This window comes from Galeopterus variegatus, unplaced genomic scaffold (genome assembly GCF_000696425.1).
Source record: "Galeopterus variegatus unplaced genomic scaffold, G_variegatus-3.0.2 Scaffold1254, whole genome shotgun sequence".
NCBI classification, from domain to species: domain Eukaryota; kingdom Metazoa; phylum Chordata; class Mammalia; order Dermoptera; family Cynocephalidae; genus Galeopterus; species Galeopterus variegatus.
In genome coordinates, this window is record NW_007727365.1 from 398578 (window position 1) to 417544 (window position 18967).

The window sequence follows — 18967 nt, forward strand, 5'->3', positions numbered from 1 at the left end:
GAGGACTGCTGATGTAGCACCTTTTTGTCTTTGGAGGTAGGGGACAGGAGAGGGAATCAGCTGCCCTCGCTACAGCAGCTTTCATCTGGCTTCTGATGCTGAGGAGGTGGCCTCTGGCTGCTGCTGCTGCTGCTGCTGCTGCTACGGCAGCAGCCTAGAGAAGGGGGGAGGTTTTCCGCTTCCTCTTCCATTGTGTGTTTCCTGTGGCCCACACTAGTCAGCTGGGGCTCCGTTGTCTTGAACCTAGTAGAAGGGGGTGGAGAAGGAATATATCTCGCTGACATGGCACCTCTCACAGCCAAAGCAGTTGAATGAAGAGTGGGGCTGTGTGTGTTGGGGGTGGGTTTAACTGAGCCAGAAATACCAGGCAGTGCAAAAGTTAGTGTTAAGGGACATTGTGGAATGAAGATTGGCTTGCCCTGAAGTAGCTGTTCCCAGATTGCCTGGGTTTCCATAGCAACATCAACTTGACCAGCTCTTTCCGCTTCCTACCTAAGAGCAGTTAAAACGTCTCTGTGCGTTGAGGCCTTGGAACTGGTTTCAGATCCCATCACAACAATAAAGTCACTATCAAATTGTTTTGCTGTCTCCAGAATTTCGTAATATTGAACATTGCTGAAAATGTGCCCACAAAATAGAGATTTTTTTTATTATTTACGAGTTATCTTCCTACCACGTTCAAGGTGATGTGTGGGAGATTCAGAAATGAATAGCAGCACCAGCCATAGTGCACGTTGATTGTGTGCTTGCATTTGCCTGTCTTGGCTTTCTGCTTGGCGTTTGATTTACATGGTTCATCTTTATTAGTTCTCAGAATAACCTTTGAGATAGATAGTGTTATATCACCATTTCATAAAGGAGAAAACCGAGGCTCTCAGAGGTGACACAACTTGCCCAGGGTCACACCATCAGGGAGTAGCAGGCGGGGGCTTGAGTCTCTGCCCTCCCTGGGTGCGCATTGAAATTACCTGTTAACAAGGTAAAGCTCTGAGCTAGAAGTGCAGAAATCACAGTGAGGAGGGAGTAAGGAAGAAGGCTTCATGGGAGAGGTGGCACCTGAACTGTGATGTCAGGAACGGCCAGGATTTCAGGAGGCAGAGAAAAAGGCTTTGTATTGCCCGTTTCATCTTATCCTCACACCTCACCCCAGCCTTCAAGAATTGTTCTTGCCCTATATCTTTTTTTCTCTTACGACACTCTCGTCCCCTAACTATCTGGAATCCCTCCAGGCCAGCCAGTCCCCACAGGGCCTGTCTTAGGGCTTTTGTACTAGAAGGAGTCCTAGATCTGGCTCTGTCTCAGTCCAGAGGTTGAGGGCCTACCAACCTGTGGCTCCAAGATCCTCATTAAGCCCCCATAACTGCTCATAAAATTTAGTCTTTTTAATCTAGAGAGAAGAAAAGTAGTTTTCCTCAGATTGTCAAAGGGATGTATGACCCATAAAAAGTCAGGATGCCAGCTTATCTTCTTACCCTTCCCAGTCGACAGATGAGACAAGTCAGGCTACTGATACAAATGACTGACTGCCAAGGCCACCTGGCAGACAGGTCTTGAGGACCTTTGGGTTCTTGTTCACAAGCTGCCCTTGAAATTGCTGATTCTGGGATCCTACCTTCCTCTTGTCTGTCCAGATAGCTGCTTAAGGGTACAGGTGTGTTCCTCGCATCCAAGCATGGGATTTATTAATTGCACAGATATGAGTATGTGCCAGGCCATATATGGACAGGGACAGATGACAGTGGACAGACAAGACAGTCCCTATCTCAGTCTGGTGGGGCAGGATACATTGAACAGGTTATTGTAAGTTCATGCCTCCAGGAGAGGGACAGCCTGAATTTTCCATTCTGAGCCAAGCAGAGTGAGAGTTTGACCTTGGAGTTGTTTACTATAGGGAGGGGGGGCGGGGGGGTTGCACAATGGGTGTGCCTGCATACATTGCTGAAAGGTTGCGACTTTGAGCCAGGCTTTTTCCTTTTCTGGTGGTACAGGTGTGCAGGGTGGTCAAAAGCTATCAGGGATTTTCCTCCTGGCACTAGTTGGCAGCTGTAGATCCAAGCCCAGAGTTTTGGTTGGCAGCCTGGGTTCCAGAGATGGGAAGCAGAGTGGTACAGCCGGGACAGGAACACTGTTTGGGATCAGGGTCCCTGCCACCCATTTGTGTGACCTTGGGCCAGTACACTTTTACTTTTTGAACTCTGCTTTATCTGTGCTGTGAGAGGCGTGCTAGTCTCTAAGGTCGTCTGTGGACTCTGGCTGTCTCCTCCTCTTTCTTGGTGTCTGAGTTCTTGGGTCTCAGTTGTTCTAAATTGCCTAGTGTGTGTCCAGACTGTGTCTTGGTTCAACTGGCCCATAAATCCCTCCCCTGAACCTTTCTTGCTGTCTCAGTTAACTGACCCCTAAGGTCAAAAGTATGGTGTCATAGCCAGTGAGGCCTGTGCCCTAGGGCCCTCAACCCCAAACCCTTTCCTTTCAAAAAGGATTACTGAAGTTGGAGAGGGCACTCTGCAGCACAAAGGAAGGCAGGAATCTACAGCACATGGGCTGAGCTAGGAGACGGCCTGGGGTTCCATCCCACCTTTCCCATCACCAGCCTTGTGGCCATGACTTGCCTCTTGGGTGGGTTTCTCAGCCAGCACATGGGGTAAAGCCCAGCCGCACCTTGCACTTGGTTTGTGATGAGGGCTGCATGAAGAACAACTGTGAAATTGTCCTGCCAGCATTCCAGTTGGCTCAGTTGGTTAGAGCACAGCCTTGTAACACCAAGGTCAAGGGTTCGGTTCCCCTTATCAGCCAACTGCCCCCCCCCCCAAAAAAAAAAAGAAAAAAAAAACAGATGTAAGAGATTGCTGGTGTCTTCACTGTGTGGAAAGCCTGCCAGTTGATCCTGGAGTAGGTCCCTCAGCAAGAAGGCACAGGTGGGGTGTGGGGGTGAGCTTTGCTTGAGGGAGGAGGTAAATGGGGTTGAATCGAAAGGCCATCAACGAGATCCACCTTGTTTTTAGTGTAACAGACACAGGGCCAGGCTTTAAGAGAGGAGTCCCGCTGCTCTCCTTGATGTCCTCCCTCCTTCCCAGCTCTCCAGTGTTTTCTCAATACTCACGAACACCTGGACCAAGCAGTTAGTGGGGGTACAGGAGAGAAAGTGCAAGGGGATTGGCCATCTAGGTAAGTGTCGCATAAAGAAGGGGAGGCTTGCATTCTTGAGGATGGTCCGTGAATTATTATCAAAGCAGGCTGGGTAGCTCCCACCCTTGCCCCTCCCCTGCCCCCTAAGGAAGAAAGAAAGGAAATTTCTTGCTGTTCATTGGATAGGAAGGGGCGAGGGCAACCGCACAGACAGTGGCTGAGAGGATGGGGTGCGGCTCAGCGCTGTGTACAGGTGCTGCCGCTGCAGTGCCTAATTAAACAGACACAGCGGTGTCTGTGTCATGCGGGCACCTACAGAGGCCTGTGCACAGCTTGCATCTGGAAGAGGGGCATGGTTATTTTATTAAGTGAAACTCTGAGCCATGCACATGCTTTTCATGCTTTCTAATACAATCTCCCACTCTCCCTACAGCAGCTTATTTCTTTGAGTAAACTTTGCATTGATATATAACAGTAAAGGGCTTTAAAACTCAAGGCCGTAGATAGAGTGCCCGTGCGGTTGAACCCTTAAAATTAACCTTGGGTTCAGAGAAATGAAGCTGATGATAGCCCCAAGTTATTGATTTCTATGGATTTTTAGTCATTTCCTAACAGACAAATGTTACCAAACCACGACTTTTATCAAGTCATATTCTCAAGTCCGACACTTGGTTCCGCCCTCGTTAGCCTGCCCAGGAAGTCTTGAGCTCTGTCTGCCGCCTTTGCAGCCTCCCTTCCACCGATTTCTTGCAAGTCGCACTAGCTCCAGGTGCTTATGACCGTGAGCTCTTCATTTCACCGCCTGGTGAGGGAGGTGCTGTTGTCAGCCCCTTTTACAGAGAAGGAGGCTGACGCTCAGGTGTCCCTTGCCCAAGATCACACAACTGGTTGGTGCTGGAGACAGGTTTGTACCCAGGACCACCTGAGTTGGGGTTTGGGCTCGGAACCACTACACAGCCTTTCTCCCTGCCCAGCCCTCTCCCCATTGACATTCTGTCTGTCCTCCCAAGCCCAGCTCTCACCAAGCTCCTCAGACAACTCCCCCACCTGTGACTCTGTAGGCATGTCCCCTGCTACAGAGGTTCTTCACTAGGAAGCCATGGGCTTCCTAAAGAGTACATGGTATGAGGAGTCCATGAACCCCAAGGAATTGTATGTAGTAATGCACATGTGTATATCTGTGGGAAGAGGGTCCAGAGCTTTTATCCATCTTAAAGGAGCCCATGCCCCCAAGCCAGTTAAGAACCATAGTAGTTTTTAACAAACTCCCTATCCATCTGCCCCCACAACCACCAGTTGTGATATAACTGCCTTCATGGAACCCTCCTGTAGTTTGTCTGAGCCCTCGAGTCCTAGAGATACCTTTCAGTCCAAGAAGTAGCCATAGGGATATCTCGGCTAACTGTGACTCCAAATGGGTCCTGACTATTTTTGCCTCACCAGTCCAGGCTGCCTCTCCCAGCCACAGCAGGCCAGGCCCGCTCAGGGAGGGGGAGCCAGGACACCGGGGTGCCCAGTAGTTACTGTTTCAGCTCTGCAGCCAGTTGGGCAGTGTTTGATTCCCAGCTTTGTGACCTCTCTGGGCCTCAGATTCCTCATCCTCAATATGGGGTGATAACAGTCCCTGCCTCAAACGGTTGTGAGGACTAACTGAACTGGGCCTGGCATGGGTTACACACTTAACTTGGGGCAGTTTGTTTTCCCCCTCCCAGGACATTAAGATTCCACAATGGGCAAAGTGTGGGTGTCAGTGGGGTGGAGGAGGTGCAGTCCTTTTGGTGAGCTGCATAAGAATCCTCCCACTGTTTCCATCAGCTCCTCCAACAGGGAGATGTGTGGAGGATCCCTGTGTCTCTAGGAAAAGGACAGAGCCCTGTTCTTATGACAGACTCCTTCTCTAGATGGTCTGTTGGCGTGGGTGGGTGGCAGTGCTCGCCCGTCTGGTCAGGAAGCAAGCAAGCTTTCTGCATCAGGGTGCCTGTCTCCATGGGCAACCGATGAGCAAAGAATGGTGTTCTTTATGGTGAAGTCTCTCTGGATTGTTCCATCTCGGGTTGTGGGGGCCAAGAAGCCCAAGCATACAGTGCTGCCCTTCAGTAGGAACCTGAGACACAGCAGCTGGCTTGGTCCCTGAGCCTATGCCACTGCCAGGTGTGTGGCCTTAGACACAGGCATTGGGGAAAAGAGTGGGCACGGCCTTGTCCAAAAGCCCTAAGGTTGCCCCTCAGGGAAGGCCCACCACAGAGCACACCCTCAGATGGCCGCCAGCCCACTGGCTCGACCAACTGCCCAGTATCTGCTTTGAGCCACAGAACACCCACGAGCCTCAGCCATGAGAGTCTTTGATTTTCTCTCTCCTCAGAAATCAACGACCGGGAGCAGAAGTTACATGCCCTTAAGGAGGTATTAAAGAAATTTCCAAAGGAAAACCATGAAGTCTTCAAATATGTCATCTCTCACCTAAACAAGTAGGTTGCAGGGCTTTCATGTCAGCTTTTCCTCCATTGAAATATTAACAGCCAGAGTCAGTTAGCAGCATAATTAGGCTGACCAAGATGCCACCCTCGGCCTGGCACCGTGTCAGGCCCCAGCCTGCAGCAGGTCAGTGGTCTGCCTCGGAGGTGCTGGTTGGCTTCCTCAGTGGGGGCTGGATCACTGTATGAGAAGAATCCTGGCCTCTTGGCTCATCCTCAGGTTCCGTCCTGATTCTGTCTAAGAGAAGCCCACATGGCCCCAAGTGGGCTCAACACCAGATAGTGCACATAGCTTTGGCTGGGCTTGTAGGGCTGTGGGCATTCTGTAGAGTCTGTGACCCTGTTTTAACCCCCCAAGCTAACAGAGAGGGAAGATCCTCTGGTTGGTGCAGATGCCTTCTAAAATCTGCTCCTGAACTAAAAAAAAACCCAAGAGCCTCCCAAAATTCTCTCTCCAATATTCATATTCCCAATTGGTGTGTGACAAGATACTGTGCCAAGGAGGTGTGCTGTGGAAAACAGCAACCTGGATCAAGCGAGTGCAGGCCACTGCAGTCAGGAAGGCTCTTTTCCTGAGTGTTTCCAAAATTCATGCATAGAATAGGTTTCTTGGCAAAGTAGTATTCTTTTTTTTTTTTAAAGATGACCGGTAAGGGGATCTTAACCCTTGACTTGGTGTTGTCAGCACCACGCGTAATAACTTCGTATAGCATACATTATACGAAGTTATACGAAAGTAGTATTCTTTTTTTTTTTAAAGAAGACCGGTAAGGGGATCTTAACCCTTGACTTGGTGTTGTCAGCACCACGCGTAATAACTTCGTATAGCATACATTATACGAAGTTATACGAAAGTAGTATTCTTTTTTTTTTTTAAAGAAGACCGGTAAGGGGATCTTAACCCTTGACTTGGTGTTGTCAGCACCACGCTCAGCCAGTGAGCGAACCGGCCATCCCTATATGGGATCCGAACCCGTGGCCTTGGTGTTATCAGCACCACACTCTCCCGAGTGAGCCACGGGCCGGCCCTGGCAAAGTGGCATTCTGTGGAGCTCTAACTTGGGACACATACACACAGACTCCGTCTCTCTCTGCATAGCCAGAGCATTGTCACCCACTTTGGTTGTTGGGCGAGTGAGTCCCTGAGGTAGTCTGTCCCACCACCGGAGATTTGCCATGTGCCAGGGCCTCTGTGCAGCTCCTCAGGGACTTGCCATGTGGCACCACAGGGGCAGAGAAGAGTGGGCATAGAGGGGCTCAGCGTGGACTCCTAGTCCAGTAGGGGCACAGAGAGCTGTGCATGGGCCTTTTCTGCTCACAGCAGCAGCTCCAGGTTCATAGGCTGAGATGGGCAGGCAGGGAAAGCATCCTGGGTAACGATGACTGTGTGTACATGTGGGACAAGGCAGGGGCCCTGTGGAGCCCTGACCGTGAGCTTGGTTTCACCTGCAGAGTCAGCCACAACAACAAGGTGAATCTCATGACCAGCGAGAACCTCTCCATCTGCTTCTGGCCCACCTTGATGAGACCCGATTTTAGCACCATGGATGCGCTCACGGCCACACGCACCTACCAGACAATCATTGAACTCTTCATCCAGCAGTGCCCCTTCTTCTTCTACAATCGTCCCATCAGTGAGCCTCCTGGCGCCGTGCCCAGCTCCCCCTCGACCGTGGCTTCCACTGTCCCCTTCCTCACCTCCACACCTGTCACAAGTCAGCCATCACCGCCCCAGTCCCCTCCACCCACCCCTCAGTCCCCAATGCAGCCACTGCTTCCCTCCCAGCTTCAAGCCGAACACACGCTGTGAGCCACCAAGGCCTGGGGCGAAAGGAGAACTGGTCGCTATTTGACTAGGTGGCATTTGGCCTTGAACAAAACCAAGTCCACTGGGGCAGAGGCAGGGGAGTGTCCCTCTCCCCTACCACCTTCTCAAGACCTCAGCAGTGGCACCAGCCAGTGGTTTACCCCAGGCTTAGCTGTCAGGCCCTGAGCCCAGCACTACAGACCTGGGGCTACCTGTAGGCCGCAGCCGTGAGGCCCTGCCCTTTGACTTGGACCCCTTTAAGGACTGAACTAGTCAGGCAGCAGCCCAGTCCCCGCCACACGTTCCCTGCTCCCTGGACCACTTCCCCCTCCTGCCCGCCTGTCTACGCACACCAGCCTCAGGGCGCCTGCCCCCTGCTTGTACAGAGCCCATTATTGAGACAGTGCCCTAGCCTTTGCTAGGGGAGAAGGATGTTCTGAGATTCAGGCCTGCCCTGGGGCAGGCTGGCAACCCCTGAAGAGAACACATCCCGTCCATTTTATCCACCTTCCATATCTGCACACACACACCTGGATTGTGGACAGGGGCACAAGGACAGCCTGGCTAGCAATCTCGGGAACACATAGGCCATGGCTCTGCCACCCCAGGGCACATCCATGCTGAGGCCGTTTGCCTGGCAGATCAGAACGTCGGGAGGATAGCTTTGTGCTCAGATCGAGAGCGCAACCTCTCCACCCCACTCCTCCCACTTCACGGGCTGCCGGATACATTCCCTTTAAAACAAAGGAACACTGGAAGAAAAATGGAAAAATCCCTCCAAAAATTAAGAGAAAAAGGAAGAAACTACAGGAAGAAAACTACAGACCTCAAGATTTCACTTTCCTCCCACCTCTGCTGGGAGACTAACAGTGGAGGTAGCCCTTGTCTTTGTAACAGCAAAACAAGGATTCCCAGGACAGTAGCCTGAGAGCCTGTTGGGGTCCCACTTAGGTCCTGTCACCAGATCCCCCTTTCCCCAAGAAGACGGTTCAAGCTCTTGGTAGGGAGAGCTGGGCAGACCAGCCTCGACCCTGGGCTGCTCCGCAACACACTACATTGCTATGAAAACACTCCTCGTATGTGCGTGCCACGTGTATGTAGGGGGCGGGAATAGCTGGAGGGTGCCAGGTGCACTTGGGGTTTGGGTTAGTGTTTGGTGTTGAAGTGGAATCATTTCATCCCAGGCTGTGGGATGCTGCCAACAGGAGTGTCTGCAGGATGTGTACCAGGTGCGGGGTACTTTAAAGGAATGACAGCCTGCTGGTGCCCTTGCAGGGTCATCCTTCATGATCCTGGGGGCAGCAGGGCCCAGAGAAGCTCAGTACACAGAGGCACCAATCCTGCCTGTTACCACCATTTGCCCTGGCCTGGCCTTTCCACTCACCCCACCTCTGCCCCCAAGCACAGCAGCCCTGCTAGGCTGCTAGAAGCAGTGGCTGCCCCTACTCCCAAAGTTTTCATCCTCATGGCTGGGCCATGGCCTCTGCAGCCAGGAAGCCTGACACTGAGGTACCCTGGGTGTGGGGGGAGTGGGGTAGAGAGGGCCCCACACCACACAGTTCTCGGGTCTCGTTGCACTTTAAGAAACTGCATCTGTGGTATGTTCCCAGGGGGCCCAACAAAATAGTAGATGCCTCCGGACAGTGTCCTGCCGCCCCCAGACTAGATGCTTCCATGTGGCTGCTGAAGGGTGGAGTAGGCCCTGCTACTCACTGAGTTCTTCTCGTTAAGGACAAGCTGGCTGTCTTACTGTCTCTCGTTCTTGATGGAAAAATAAGGTGCATGGAAACACTGAATTACCCCTGCAAGTTTTACCACCTCTTAGAGAATACAAATCAAAAAACAAACCCAAGGTACATACGTATGTATGTAAATGTTGGATGATGGCTCTTTTTTTCCCCTTCTGGTGGATCTGTACCTGGTGCCCCAGGGTTGGCTGGAAGGTGATGTTTCGACTGAGGTTGGTAGATGCTTCTCTGGCTGTTGAACTCCCCCAGCCCTGAGCCCCAGGCAGATAAGGAAATTGCTCCTTTAATTAATCCCTCTGCCTTTTTCTAGGTCATGTTCATCCAGTCCACTCTTCAAGGAATTGGAGATAGAACAGAAACCATGGGGGTGGCCTGGGGCCATCTCATGTAAACAGAGGTAAAAAGTAGCCCATCTCCTCCCACTGCTAAGTCTTAACACAGCCCCACCTTTGTGCTCTCATCTGTGAGACTGCACAGCCATGTGCATTGTTGGTGGTTTCTCCAGGCTGGGGGTGGGGGGACAGGAAGAGGCATTGAGGAGGAATCCCTGTGCTTTGTACTCGTACCTTTGCAAAAGTACCAGAAACCAGGCTTAGTTGAGGGGGGTGCCTCCAGCCCCACAGTGCTCCCTGCCAATCTGTGGGCAGCAGCCAGGGCCTCTTCACACCCCGTCCACCTGCCTCAGGTCCTCCCAGGGCTTTAGAGGTGGGCAGATGGAGACTGTGGTGGCTCATGCCCCAAGAGGGCCACCATTCCACAAAGCTCCAAGGGTTCCTCTTATTTCTGTTTGCTAACTCTTCAGCCTCTTATTTTCTGCTCCATTTTATTTCTGAGTGGGCATTGCCAGTAGTGGCAGTACTGGGCCCTGAATTTCACCTTCCAGTCAAGGTAGCATTCAGACCATATGGGCACTCGGCCAGGACCCACAAAGGAAGAGCACCTGGAGGTTTGTTGGGACATACTGACCTTAAACAGAATGCTGCCTAGCCCTTGCTTTCACCCAGGGCTTTAAGCTCCGGGAAGTGCTTTCACAGATGATTCTTGCGTGAGCTACACATAGCTCTCAGGAGTGGGTGGCAGGCATCTCCTTGTCCAAAATGGGTAAGCTGTGCACCCCTGCCCAGCAAGAGTGTAGACACTGTTTGATAGAAATGAACAGCCCTTGATGGTAAGCTTAAGACATTCTGGTTTAGTGACATCTGATGCCTATACAGAGGGAGTTGACCCAAGGTTAGGTGGCCTGGCTCATGAATTCGCATGGGATTCTTGGCTTGTGTCTCCACATTTATTCTGCATTCTGTCACGCCACTCTTCCCATCGCTTGACATTGCAAGGAGATCAGGAGAGATTTGGTGCTTCTGCTTCCTGTGCTCTCCCCACCCCAGCCCCTTGGTTTTTCTTCCTGCTTAAGGCCAGAAGCATGCTGCTGGGTGAGATTCTTCTGGTAGAATGTGTTTGTCTTTGCCACGGCGGACAGAGGGTGACATCATGGGAGCAGCTCGCTGGCCAGAAGAGAATGGGGGCTCACCCTCCCTCCCCTTCCCTGTGCCTCAGCGCCTCCTGGTCTTGGGGGAGTGAGGCCGTGAGGCTAGAGTCCCCTCAGCATAGACTCCCCTAAGCCACTAGGCATTTTGGCCTCACACACACCCTCAAAACTTGACAGCGGACTATCTGCAGCATCTTGTCATCAAGTCATCTTCAGCTGTGCCCCTCTCCCCTCCCCTCCAGTGAGAAGAACCGCACTGCACTGGGGCATCGGCTAGAGAAAGTATGTGCGGTGGTCTAGGGAGGCTTCTGCCACAGAGAGCTGGTTTTGTGAGTGGGCTTTTTGCAAGGGGGAAGCTGTAGGGGTTGGGGTAAGTTGCTGGGGGACCAGGGTCACTAGCTCCATAATTCACACGTACACTAGGGGTGGTATCCCTAGGTCTGTGTCCAGGTCAAAAGTGGCACAGAAAAGGGCCGGGACAGGGGTGGCCTTTGGCCTTGGCCTACAGCTTGTGGAGCACTGCTTGGGAGCACGGCTGACTGCGTGCAGTGGGCCGAGGAGCCCCTGCGCACCTCTTGCTTGGCAGCGTGTAGGTAAGGGAGGATGAACTCGGTCACCTCCAGGACTGTGCTAACTTGGAAAAGGCCTGCCTTGGGGCCTAGGGGATGGGCTCAGGGAAGGCCTTCTCTAAGGTCCTGTGGAATGGATTCTTCCCTTCTCCCAGAGCCATCTCAGCAACCGCCTGCCTGTGGGCTCCTTCCCAGCAGACCCCTCCGGCAGACTCAGACACAGCAACGATGCCACACTTTCAGAGCACTGGTGACAGGGCGTAAGTTATTGTTTGCATTAAAAAGAATCTTGTCCCTGTGTACATTTAAAAAAAAAGGAAATGTTTCAGAATTGTATGGGAATAAAACTTGTTTGAAAATTTGGAATAGTGCTGCTGCCAGCTTATTTTTCTGGTACTTGTATTTTCACATGTTAAATGATCTTTATATATGTTGAATTAACAAATATTTTGAGTTTCCTAAGAAAAACAAAAACATATTAATGGTATGGAAATGTGTTAGTAGTCTGGCTGTGTGCCCAAAATTCTGTTTCACAGCAAAAGTGACGAACTGTATGTAAGAAAGTATAACAATTATTTCTTTGTATTTTAGGGGCTTTAACCAGAACATCCTCTAGTTGGTCTTAGGAATGTTTGCTTAATTTCCAGACTTCTTTTTTTAAACACATCGTGGGATTTTTGCGGCTCCAACCCGATTAGTGCATGGTCAGCCCTCAACAAGGCTGAGGCATCTCTGATGGAGGTGTTTTTGTTTGGTTTTGTTTTTTAAAATCATGTATTTGCTACAAAGTATTGTACTTGTCTCAATGGGAATGGTGTAAAAAACTGAAAAGGCCTTATGTGACATGTATCATAGTTAATAAATCAATCTTGTAAAAAAGCAAACCTGAGAGAAATGAAAAGGGCCCCTCCTCCTGGGCTGCAGCCCCTGCTGAGCGCACCCTCAGTGAGCAAGGCCCACAGGCTCCTGCCCCTTACGCCTCTGCTGGGCCAGTCCAACGCTACTCCAGCGTCCCCCAGGGCAACCCAACCAAAGATCTCTGGGTCCCATGGTGACCCCAGGAGAAGAGGCACTCCAGGAGAGCCTAGCTGCGGGCCAAGCTGGCACCTCCCGCCTCTGCTCCAGACTGCTGCAAGGAGCCCCTCTGCAAGTGCAGGACCTGCTTCCCTCGCATGTCTCTCCTCTAGCACGGTGATCTACTTCCCAGAATTCTCATTATTCCTGTAGTTTCTTCCATGTCGTTATCCAGAGCACTGTTCACAGGCCCCTGTGGCCACAGGGACCCAGCTGGCCTCAGGTGTACCAGGATCGGCAGCTGCTGTTCTTCCCTCCCACTCCCCATTGTCCTAGGTGAGGCTGCACCAGTGGCGCTGTGAGTCAGATGTCAGCATTTGCTTCCTGGACAGCGGAGGGATAGGTGTGTGGACTTCTGAGAGTTCCAGGGACAGGGTAATGAATAGGTCTCATTGCCAGGAAGCGACAGACTTAGGGCCCTTCTCTCCAAGGGAGGGGTAGGGCTGAAGTTTAGAGAGGGAAGATCCCAAGTCCAGACACCACCCCCTTCGCCCCCATGCTGGCGCTGGCATCAGAGACCTAGGCTCCAGCAAAGGAGCATAGCGCGTGGCCTCTTGCCGGGGCAGGGTGTCCTCATCGGAGTTAACCACTACCACCATTATCCAGAACAGTGCCTCCAGGGGTGGGGGTTGGCTACCTCCGAAGAAGCCTTACCACCAAAAACAAATCATCTCTTCCCACCCCACAAAAAATCTTTGTTGAGAGCACCTCCCTCTTTCCAGTCACCCAGGCTCAAATCTGCCCTATCCCCTGCTCCCTCCTTATCCTTTATTGCTTCATATTAATTGAACAATTTATCTCTCAGATGTATTCAATTAAAGAATTTGTCCCTGGGCCGGCCCGTGGCTCACTCGGGAGAGTGCGGTGCTGATAACACCAAGGCCACGGGTTCGGATCCCATATACGGATGGCCGGTTCGCTCACTGGCTGAGCGTGGTGCTGACAACACCAAGTCAAGGGTTAAGATCCCCTTACCGGTCATCTTTAAAAAAAAAAAAAAAAAGAATTTGTCCCTGGGCCGGCCCGTGGCTCACTCGGGAGAGTGCGGTGCTGATAACACCAAGGCCACGGGTTCGGATCCCATATACGGATGGCCGGTTCGCTCACTGGCTGAGCGTGGTGCTGACAACACCAAGTCAAGGGTTAAGATCCCCTTACCGGTCATCTTTAAAAAAAAAAAAAAAAAAAAAAAGAATTTGTCCCTGGATATTTGTACTAAAACATACTAAAACCAAAAGTCAAAACATACTTAGTTAACAAGAAATTGTTCTGATATATGCAGTAAATGGAATTGAAAGCGCTGTTCCCAAATCACTCTGGCCGCATAAATTCAGGCAATTATGAGTCCAGCTTGTCACGATGGACTCCTCGTGATCTTGCAAATTGCTCTACATGTGCTCCAGTAGGACTCAGTGTTCGGGGTATGCACGCCAAGAGGTGACACAGAACAGAAATTGGGATCATTCTGTTTAACCTGAGCATGTAGGAGAGCAAGGAGAGCCCGTCGCAGAACTGGCAGGGCTGCTGGCCAGCTGGCTCAGTCGGGTGGGACGCAGCCTTGTGACCCCAAGGTCACAGGTTCGCCTCCCTGTACCGGCCAGCTGCCAAAAAAGAAAACGTTTGGGCAGAACAGTTGCCAGCGATGTCCAAATAACCAATAGCTGATTGGTGGGTAGTATTTATGCCACCAAAGATCCGTATTCCCCCCTCCGGAGCAGGGCCAAGATGATACTTGATTTTATGGCTAAACCCACAGGGACAAATTGATCAATTGTGAACAGTCAATCAAATTTGACCTGGAGGGCCAAATCTTCCAGTTGATCCATTGCTTCTAAGCTCCCTACATCAACTCCCAAATGTCACTTGTAGCCATTACCCTTCTGTTCTCTCTGCTTTCATCCTAGCACAGGCCTTAATTCAAGCTCATCTAGACTCTGATAAAAATCCCACACCTTAAATGGCCTCCCTGCAGCAGTTGGCCTTGCCCCTTCGTCTTACCTATGGCGAAAGTGGGAACTATTCAACATACAAGATATCTATTTTTCCACCTGTGCCCGTAGCGGACCTGACCCGTTGATCCAGCACTGCCACAGAGCTCAGGATCTACTTGCCTCTCCAGGCAGCCACTACCAACCAATAGGAGCTGGAACCAGAGATGACACCCATTTGCCACACACAGCCTTCTCAGCTGGGCAGTCACTCAAACATAGGTGCCTGCTGTGCACCAGACCTTTTAACACCTATGTAGGGACCCCACACTCTGGGCCCAACCTGCTTTTCTCTCCCACTGCTCTTTCCGACTTCTGACATCAGTCAAAACCGGTCCACTTCTTTGAGTGCAGTTGGTAGCTTCCTGCATCCAGATCTTTGCTTTGTGCAGTTCCCTCTGCCTGGAATTCCTTCTGTCTATCCTCCCCCAAACCTCAACTCTGTCCATCAGATCGTAGCCTGTCCAAAATCAGTCTTCCTATAGAAATTTCCTGACCCTTTTCACATATGGATTTACCCAACATCTGTTATTTACCTGTTGTGGGAATTTATGTGAATCCCCATGAAAGCTTCATTTCTCTTTTTTTAAATTAAAATCTGCCACCCCCAGTATACAGTTAGTACTCGACATGTGAACTGACAGAAACCTGTCTTTTTCTTTAGCTCTTTATGTTCAGGCCTGTTTCATTATACACTTGTACCTCTCAGCTACCATCCACTGAAGTTGAGAGCTTTTGGGAGGCAGGTTCTGTGGCTCCCCCATGTGCCTTCCTGGGATGCCCAACAAGGTGCTGTGTGCATGGTAGGCCCTCAGTTTGTAGGACTCAGTAGTCTGAACCTTGCCCTTGACTTGAGGCTTCATCTATAAGCCCACCTCTCCCACGTGACTCCAGCCCAGTTTCCACTCCGAGTGCCACAACTCATATCCACCTACCTGTGCAACTCCACTTGGGGACTCCAGGGTGACACACCCACAGCCAAGTCCTGACCCCTCTCTAAACTTGTCCATTCATCAGGTTCATCCACAAGCCAGAGAGAGACCTTGGAGGCCTCCTTGGGGTGTCACACTCCCTTTCCTGTCAACCAGGTACACCTCCAAATTCCATTTTATCTTCCACATAGCTCACTTCTCCATGTTCTCTGCCACCACCCTGGTCTAATCCCACCTAGACATCTGCCCCAGCCTCCTTGGCCTCCTCCGCAGTCTCCCTGCCTCCAATCTCACCCCCTCCCTTTCATCTTCACGTGGCAGCCAGAGGGAGCTTTGCAAAACTCAGATCTGAGGGCCAGCCCGTGGCTCACTCGGGAGGGTGTGGTGCTGATAACACCAAGGCCAAGGGTTCAGATCCCTATAGAGGGATGGCCGGTTAGCTCACTTAGGAGAGTGTGGTGCTGACAACACCAAGTCAAGGGTTCAGACCTTACCAGTCATCTTTAAAAAAAAAGAAAAAGAAAAATCTCAGATCTGATCATGCCTCTCCCTTAACACCTTCCAGGGCTCCCCAGTGCCATCAGAGGAAGCCCACTCTTCATCAGGGGCTATGAACCCCACCCCTCGCTCCTGCCATCCTCCCAGGGAGCCTTATCTTGCACTCTGTTCCTGCCACCTTGACTCTGCAAGGGCCCACCCACCTTAGGCCATTTGCACATGCTGTTCCCTCCTGCAATCCTGTCCTCCCCTTCATTCTCCATACTTTGCTAACCCCCTCCTTATCCTTCAGATTTCAGCTTGAAAGACTCTTCTGTGGGGAAAGACCTCCCTGACCCCCTAGACCAAGATGGATTCCTTTGCTTTCAAAGAAAAAAAAAAGTCTTCATTAAAGGACTTTCCTGGGTGTGTTACTCATTCAGATTGTATTCACCCACTTAACACATATTTCCTGAGCATATACTCTGTGCCAGACCCCAGAGACACAGCCATGAACAAAACAAAGATCCCTACCTGGAGCTGACATCCTACTGGGAGAAACACCATGTCAGGCGGGACTAAGGAGATGAGGAGGATGTGAGTTGTTGGGAGCAGGGTAGACAGGAAGACATCTCTGAGAAGGCAACATTGGAACAAAGCGGAGACCAGGGGAAGGTGAGTGAGACACTTGCCTCGGGCGCAAAACTTAAGGGCACACACAAAAAACTCAGTGACTAAGATAAAAATATTTCAATGCAATGTTTTCAAAAATCAAAACTGCTCTAAAAAATTGTCTTTAAAGAATAAAAGTTAAAAAGTAAAAGTGCAAAAAAAATTCATTGATGAACAAAATATTAAAATTTGAAATTAAGACAAATTAGTAAGTGTGTCAAGTGAGCCATATTGGAACCTGAGTTAAAAGGAGAAATCAGTAAAATAGTCTGGAATCCTGGAGCCCAGCAAGGCGGTGACTCCAATAGCCCAGAAGGGAGGTGATGGTGGCTTGGACCACAGCAGGACAGTGGAAGTGCAGAAAACAGGTGAGATTCTGGATACCTTGAAAGTCAAAGTGACAGAATTTGTGAAGATTGCTTGAGGCTGTGAGGGAGCTGTGGATGACTGCAAGGGTACCTCAAGAAGTTCATCGGAAGATTCATATTGCCTTTTGTATTAGTCTGTTTCTTATAACAGAATACCTGACATTTGGTAATTTATAAAGAAGTCAAATTTATTCCTTATAGTTTTGGAGGCTGGGAAGTCCAGAGTCCAGGGAACACATCAGGTGAGGGCCTTCTCGTGAGTGGCGATTCTACAGCAGCGCAGGGCATATCACATGGCGAGTGGCCTGAGCAAGAGCTCACCTCCTCACTTGCTCTCCTCCTAGAGCCGTCAGAACTGTGCCCGTGACCAACCACTACACCATCAGTGGATCAACCCATTCACAGGGCACAGTCCTCACAATCTAATCACCTCTGAAAGGCCCCACCTTTCAATTACTATAATAGGATTTCCCACCCTCTCAACATAATACTGTTCTATTTTGTTTTGTTTTGTTTCCTTCTTTTAACACTGTTAAGATGGAGATTAAGTTTCCAGCACATGAACTTTTGGGAGACATATTTGACCCATAGCACCTTCTAATTCTATTTTTTCACAAACTTTCTGAAGTACCCTCATACGACAGTGTATCTAATTATCTCCCTGTCTCCTCCACTACCTTGTGAAACCTACACGGGCAGGAGCTGTGTTCCCCAAGCTCCAGCCAGCACCCAGCACCCAGCACCCAGCTCCCAGCTCCAGGCTGACTGCAATAAGGTAGAAAACGTGCTGTGTTACTCCCTATGGCCACTAGGGGTCAGCAGAGTGCTGCCCTGTCCATTTTTGGATGGCCTGGGAAGTGTTGGAAGCCAGGATGGTGGTTTAGGAGAAAGTAAGATTAAAAGCAGCAGGAACTGGGGAGGAAGAGGGTTTTGAGAAATGGGGTTGAATTTGAAGTGTCCTAGGAGCAGGCCCATCCATCCATCTACCCACCCATCCATTTATTCATTCAGTCCTAGGAGGTCAAGGGCCAGGCCACAAAGGGCCTCATAGGACAAGATAATAAATTCAAAGTTGGTCCTGAGGGCACTGGGGAGCCATGGGCTTCATTTGATCAGGGGAGAGGCTGGGTCAGACTTGCAGGAACTAAGAGGAGGAAGAAGAAAATAGAAATTCTAGCAATACAGGCTCACAGGAAACCTTCACAGGTGGAATCTGAAGAGCATGCACTTAACATAAATGATAGCAATATCAACAATATTAATAAAAACTAACAATTATTGGGCCCTTACAAGTTGTCAGCCCCTTTTTTTTTGTTTCAATATTAATAAAAACTAACAATTATTGGGCCCTTACAAGTTGTCAGCCCCTTTTTTTTTGTTTCAATATTAATAAAAACTAACAATTATTGGGCCCTTACAAGTTGTCAGCCCCTTTTTTTTTGTTTCAATATTAATAAAAACTAACAATTATTGGGCCCTTACAAGTTGTCAGCCCCTTTTTTTTTGTTTTTGTTTTTTGTCTTAATTTTATTTTATTTTTTATCATACATGTTTATGGAGTACAGTTTGTTGTTTCAATACATGCATATATTATATCATGACCTAATCAGAATAATTAGCATATCTACCACCTAAACATTTATCACTTCTTTGTGGTTACAACATTTAAGATCCTCTTTTCTGTCTCTCTTAAAATATACAATACAATATTGTTAGCAATTGTCACCCTGGGGCACCAGAGTTTATTCTTCCTATCTATTGTAACTTTGTAATTTTGTACCAGTCTACCAACCTGTCCCTGGCCGCCCTCTCCACTCCTTTTCCCTGCCTCTGGTGACCACTATTCTACTCTCTATTTCTCTTTATTTCTCTCTTTTTGTTTTTCTTAATTCACCCATGATAATTGTATATATTTATGGAGTACAATATGATAATTGGGTACAGTTACACTGTGTGCAGTGATCGTATCGGAGTGCTCAATATTTCTGTCACCTCAAAGACTGGTCACTTCTTTGTGGAACATTCCACATCATCTTGACTTAGCTATTCAAAGATACACAGCACTTGGTTGTTTTTTGTTTTTTTTTTTTTTAAAAGATGACCGGTAAGGGCCAGCCCGGTGGTGCACTGGATAGTGCGCCGCTTGGGAAGCGCCGCGGCGCTCCCGCCCGAGGGTTCGGATCCCACATACAGACCGGTTCCCGCTCACTGGCTGAGCGAGGCGCGGGAGCAACACCGAGGGTTGC

At 49.9% G+C, this 18967-nt stretch overlaps 1 protein-coding gene across 1 annotated transcript in view; it reads left to right on the plus strand.

The window, feature by feature from the left end:
* The window catches only part of ARHGAP35 (Rho GTPase activating protein 35), a 93854-nt gene extending 85651 nt beyond the window's left edge, over positions 1-8203 (plus strand). Inside the window, exons 5-6 of the mRNA XM_008575898.1 lie at positions 5489-5594; positions 7053-8203. Of these exons, the coding sequence (XP_008574120.1) occupies positions 5489-5594; positions 7053-7410 (464 nt within the window). The 3' untranslated portion in view covers positions 7411-8203. The remainder of the gene's footprint in view (positions 1-5488; positions 5595-7052) is intronic.
* The last annotated feature ends 10764 nt before the right edge of the window (positions 8204-18967 follow it).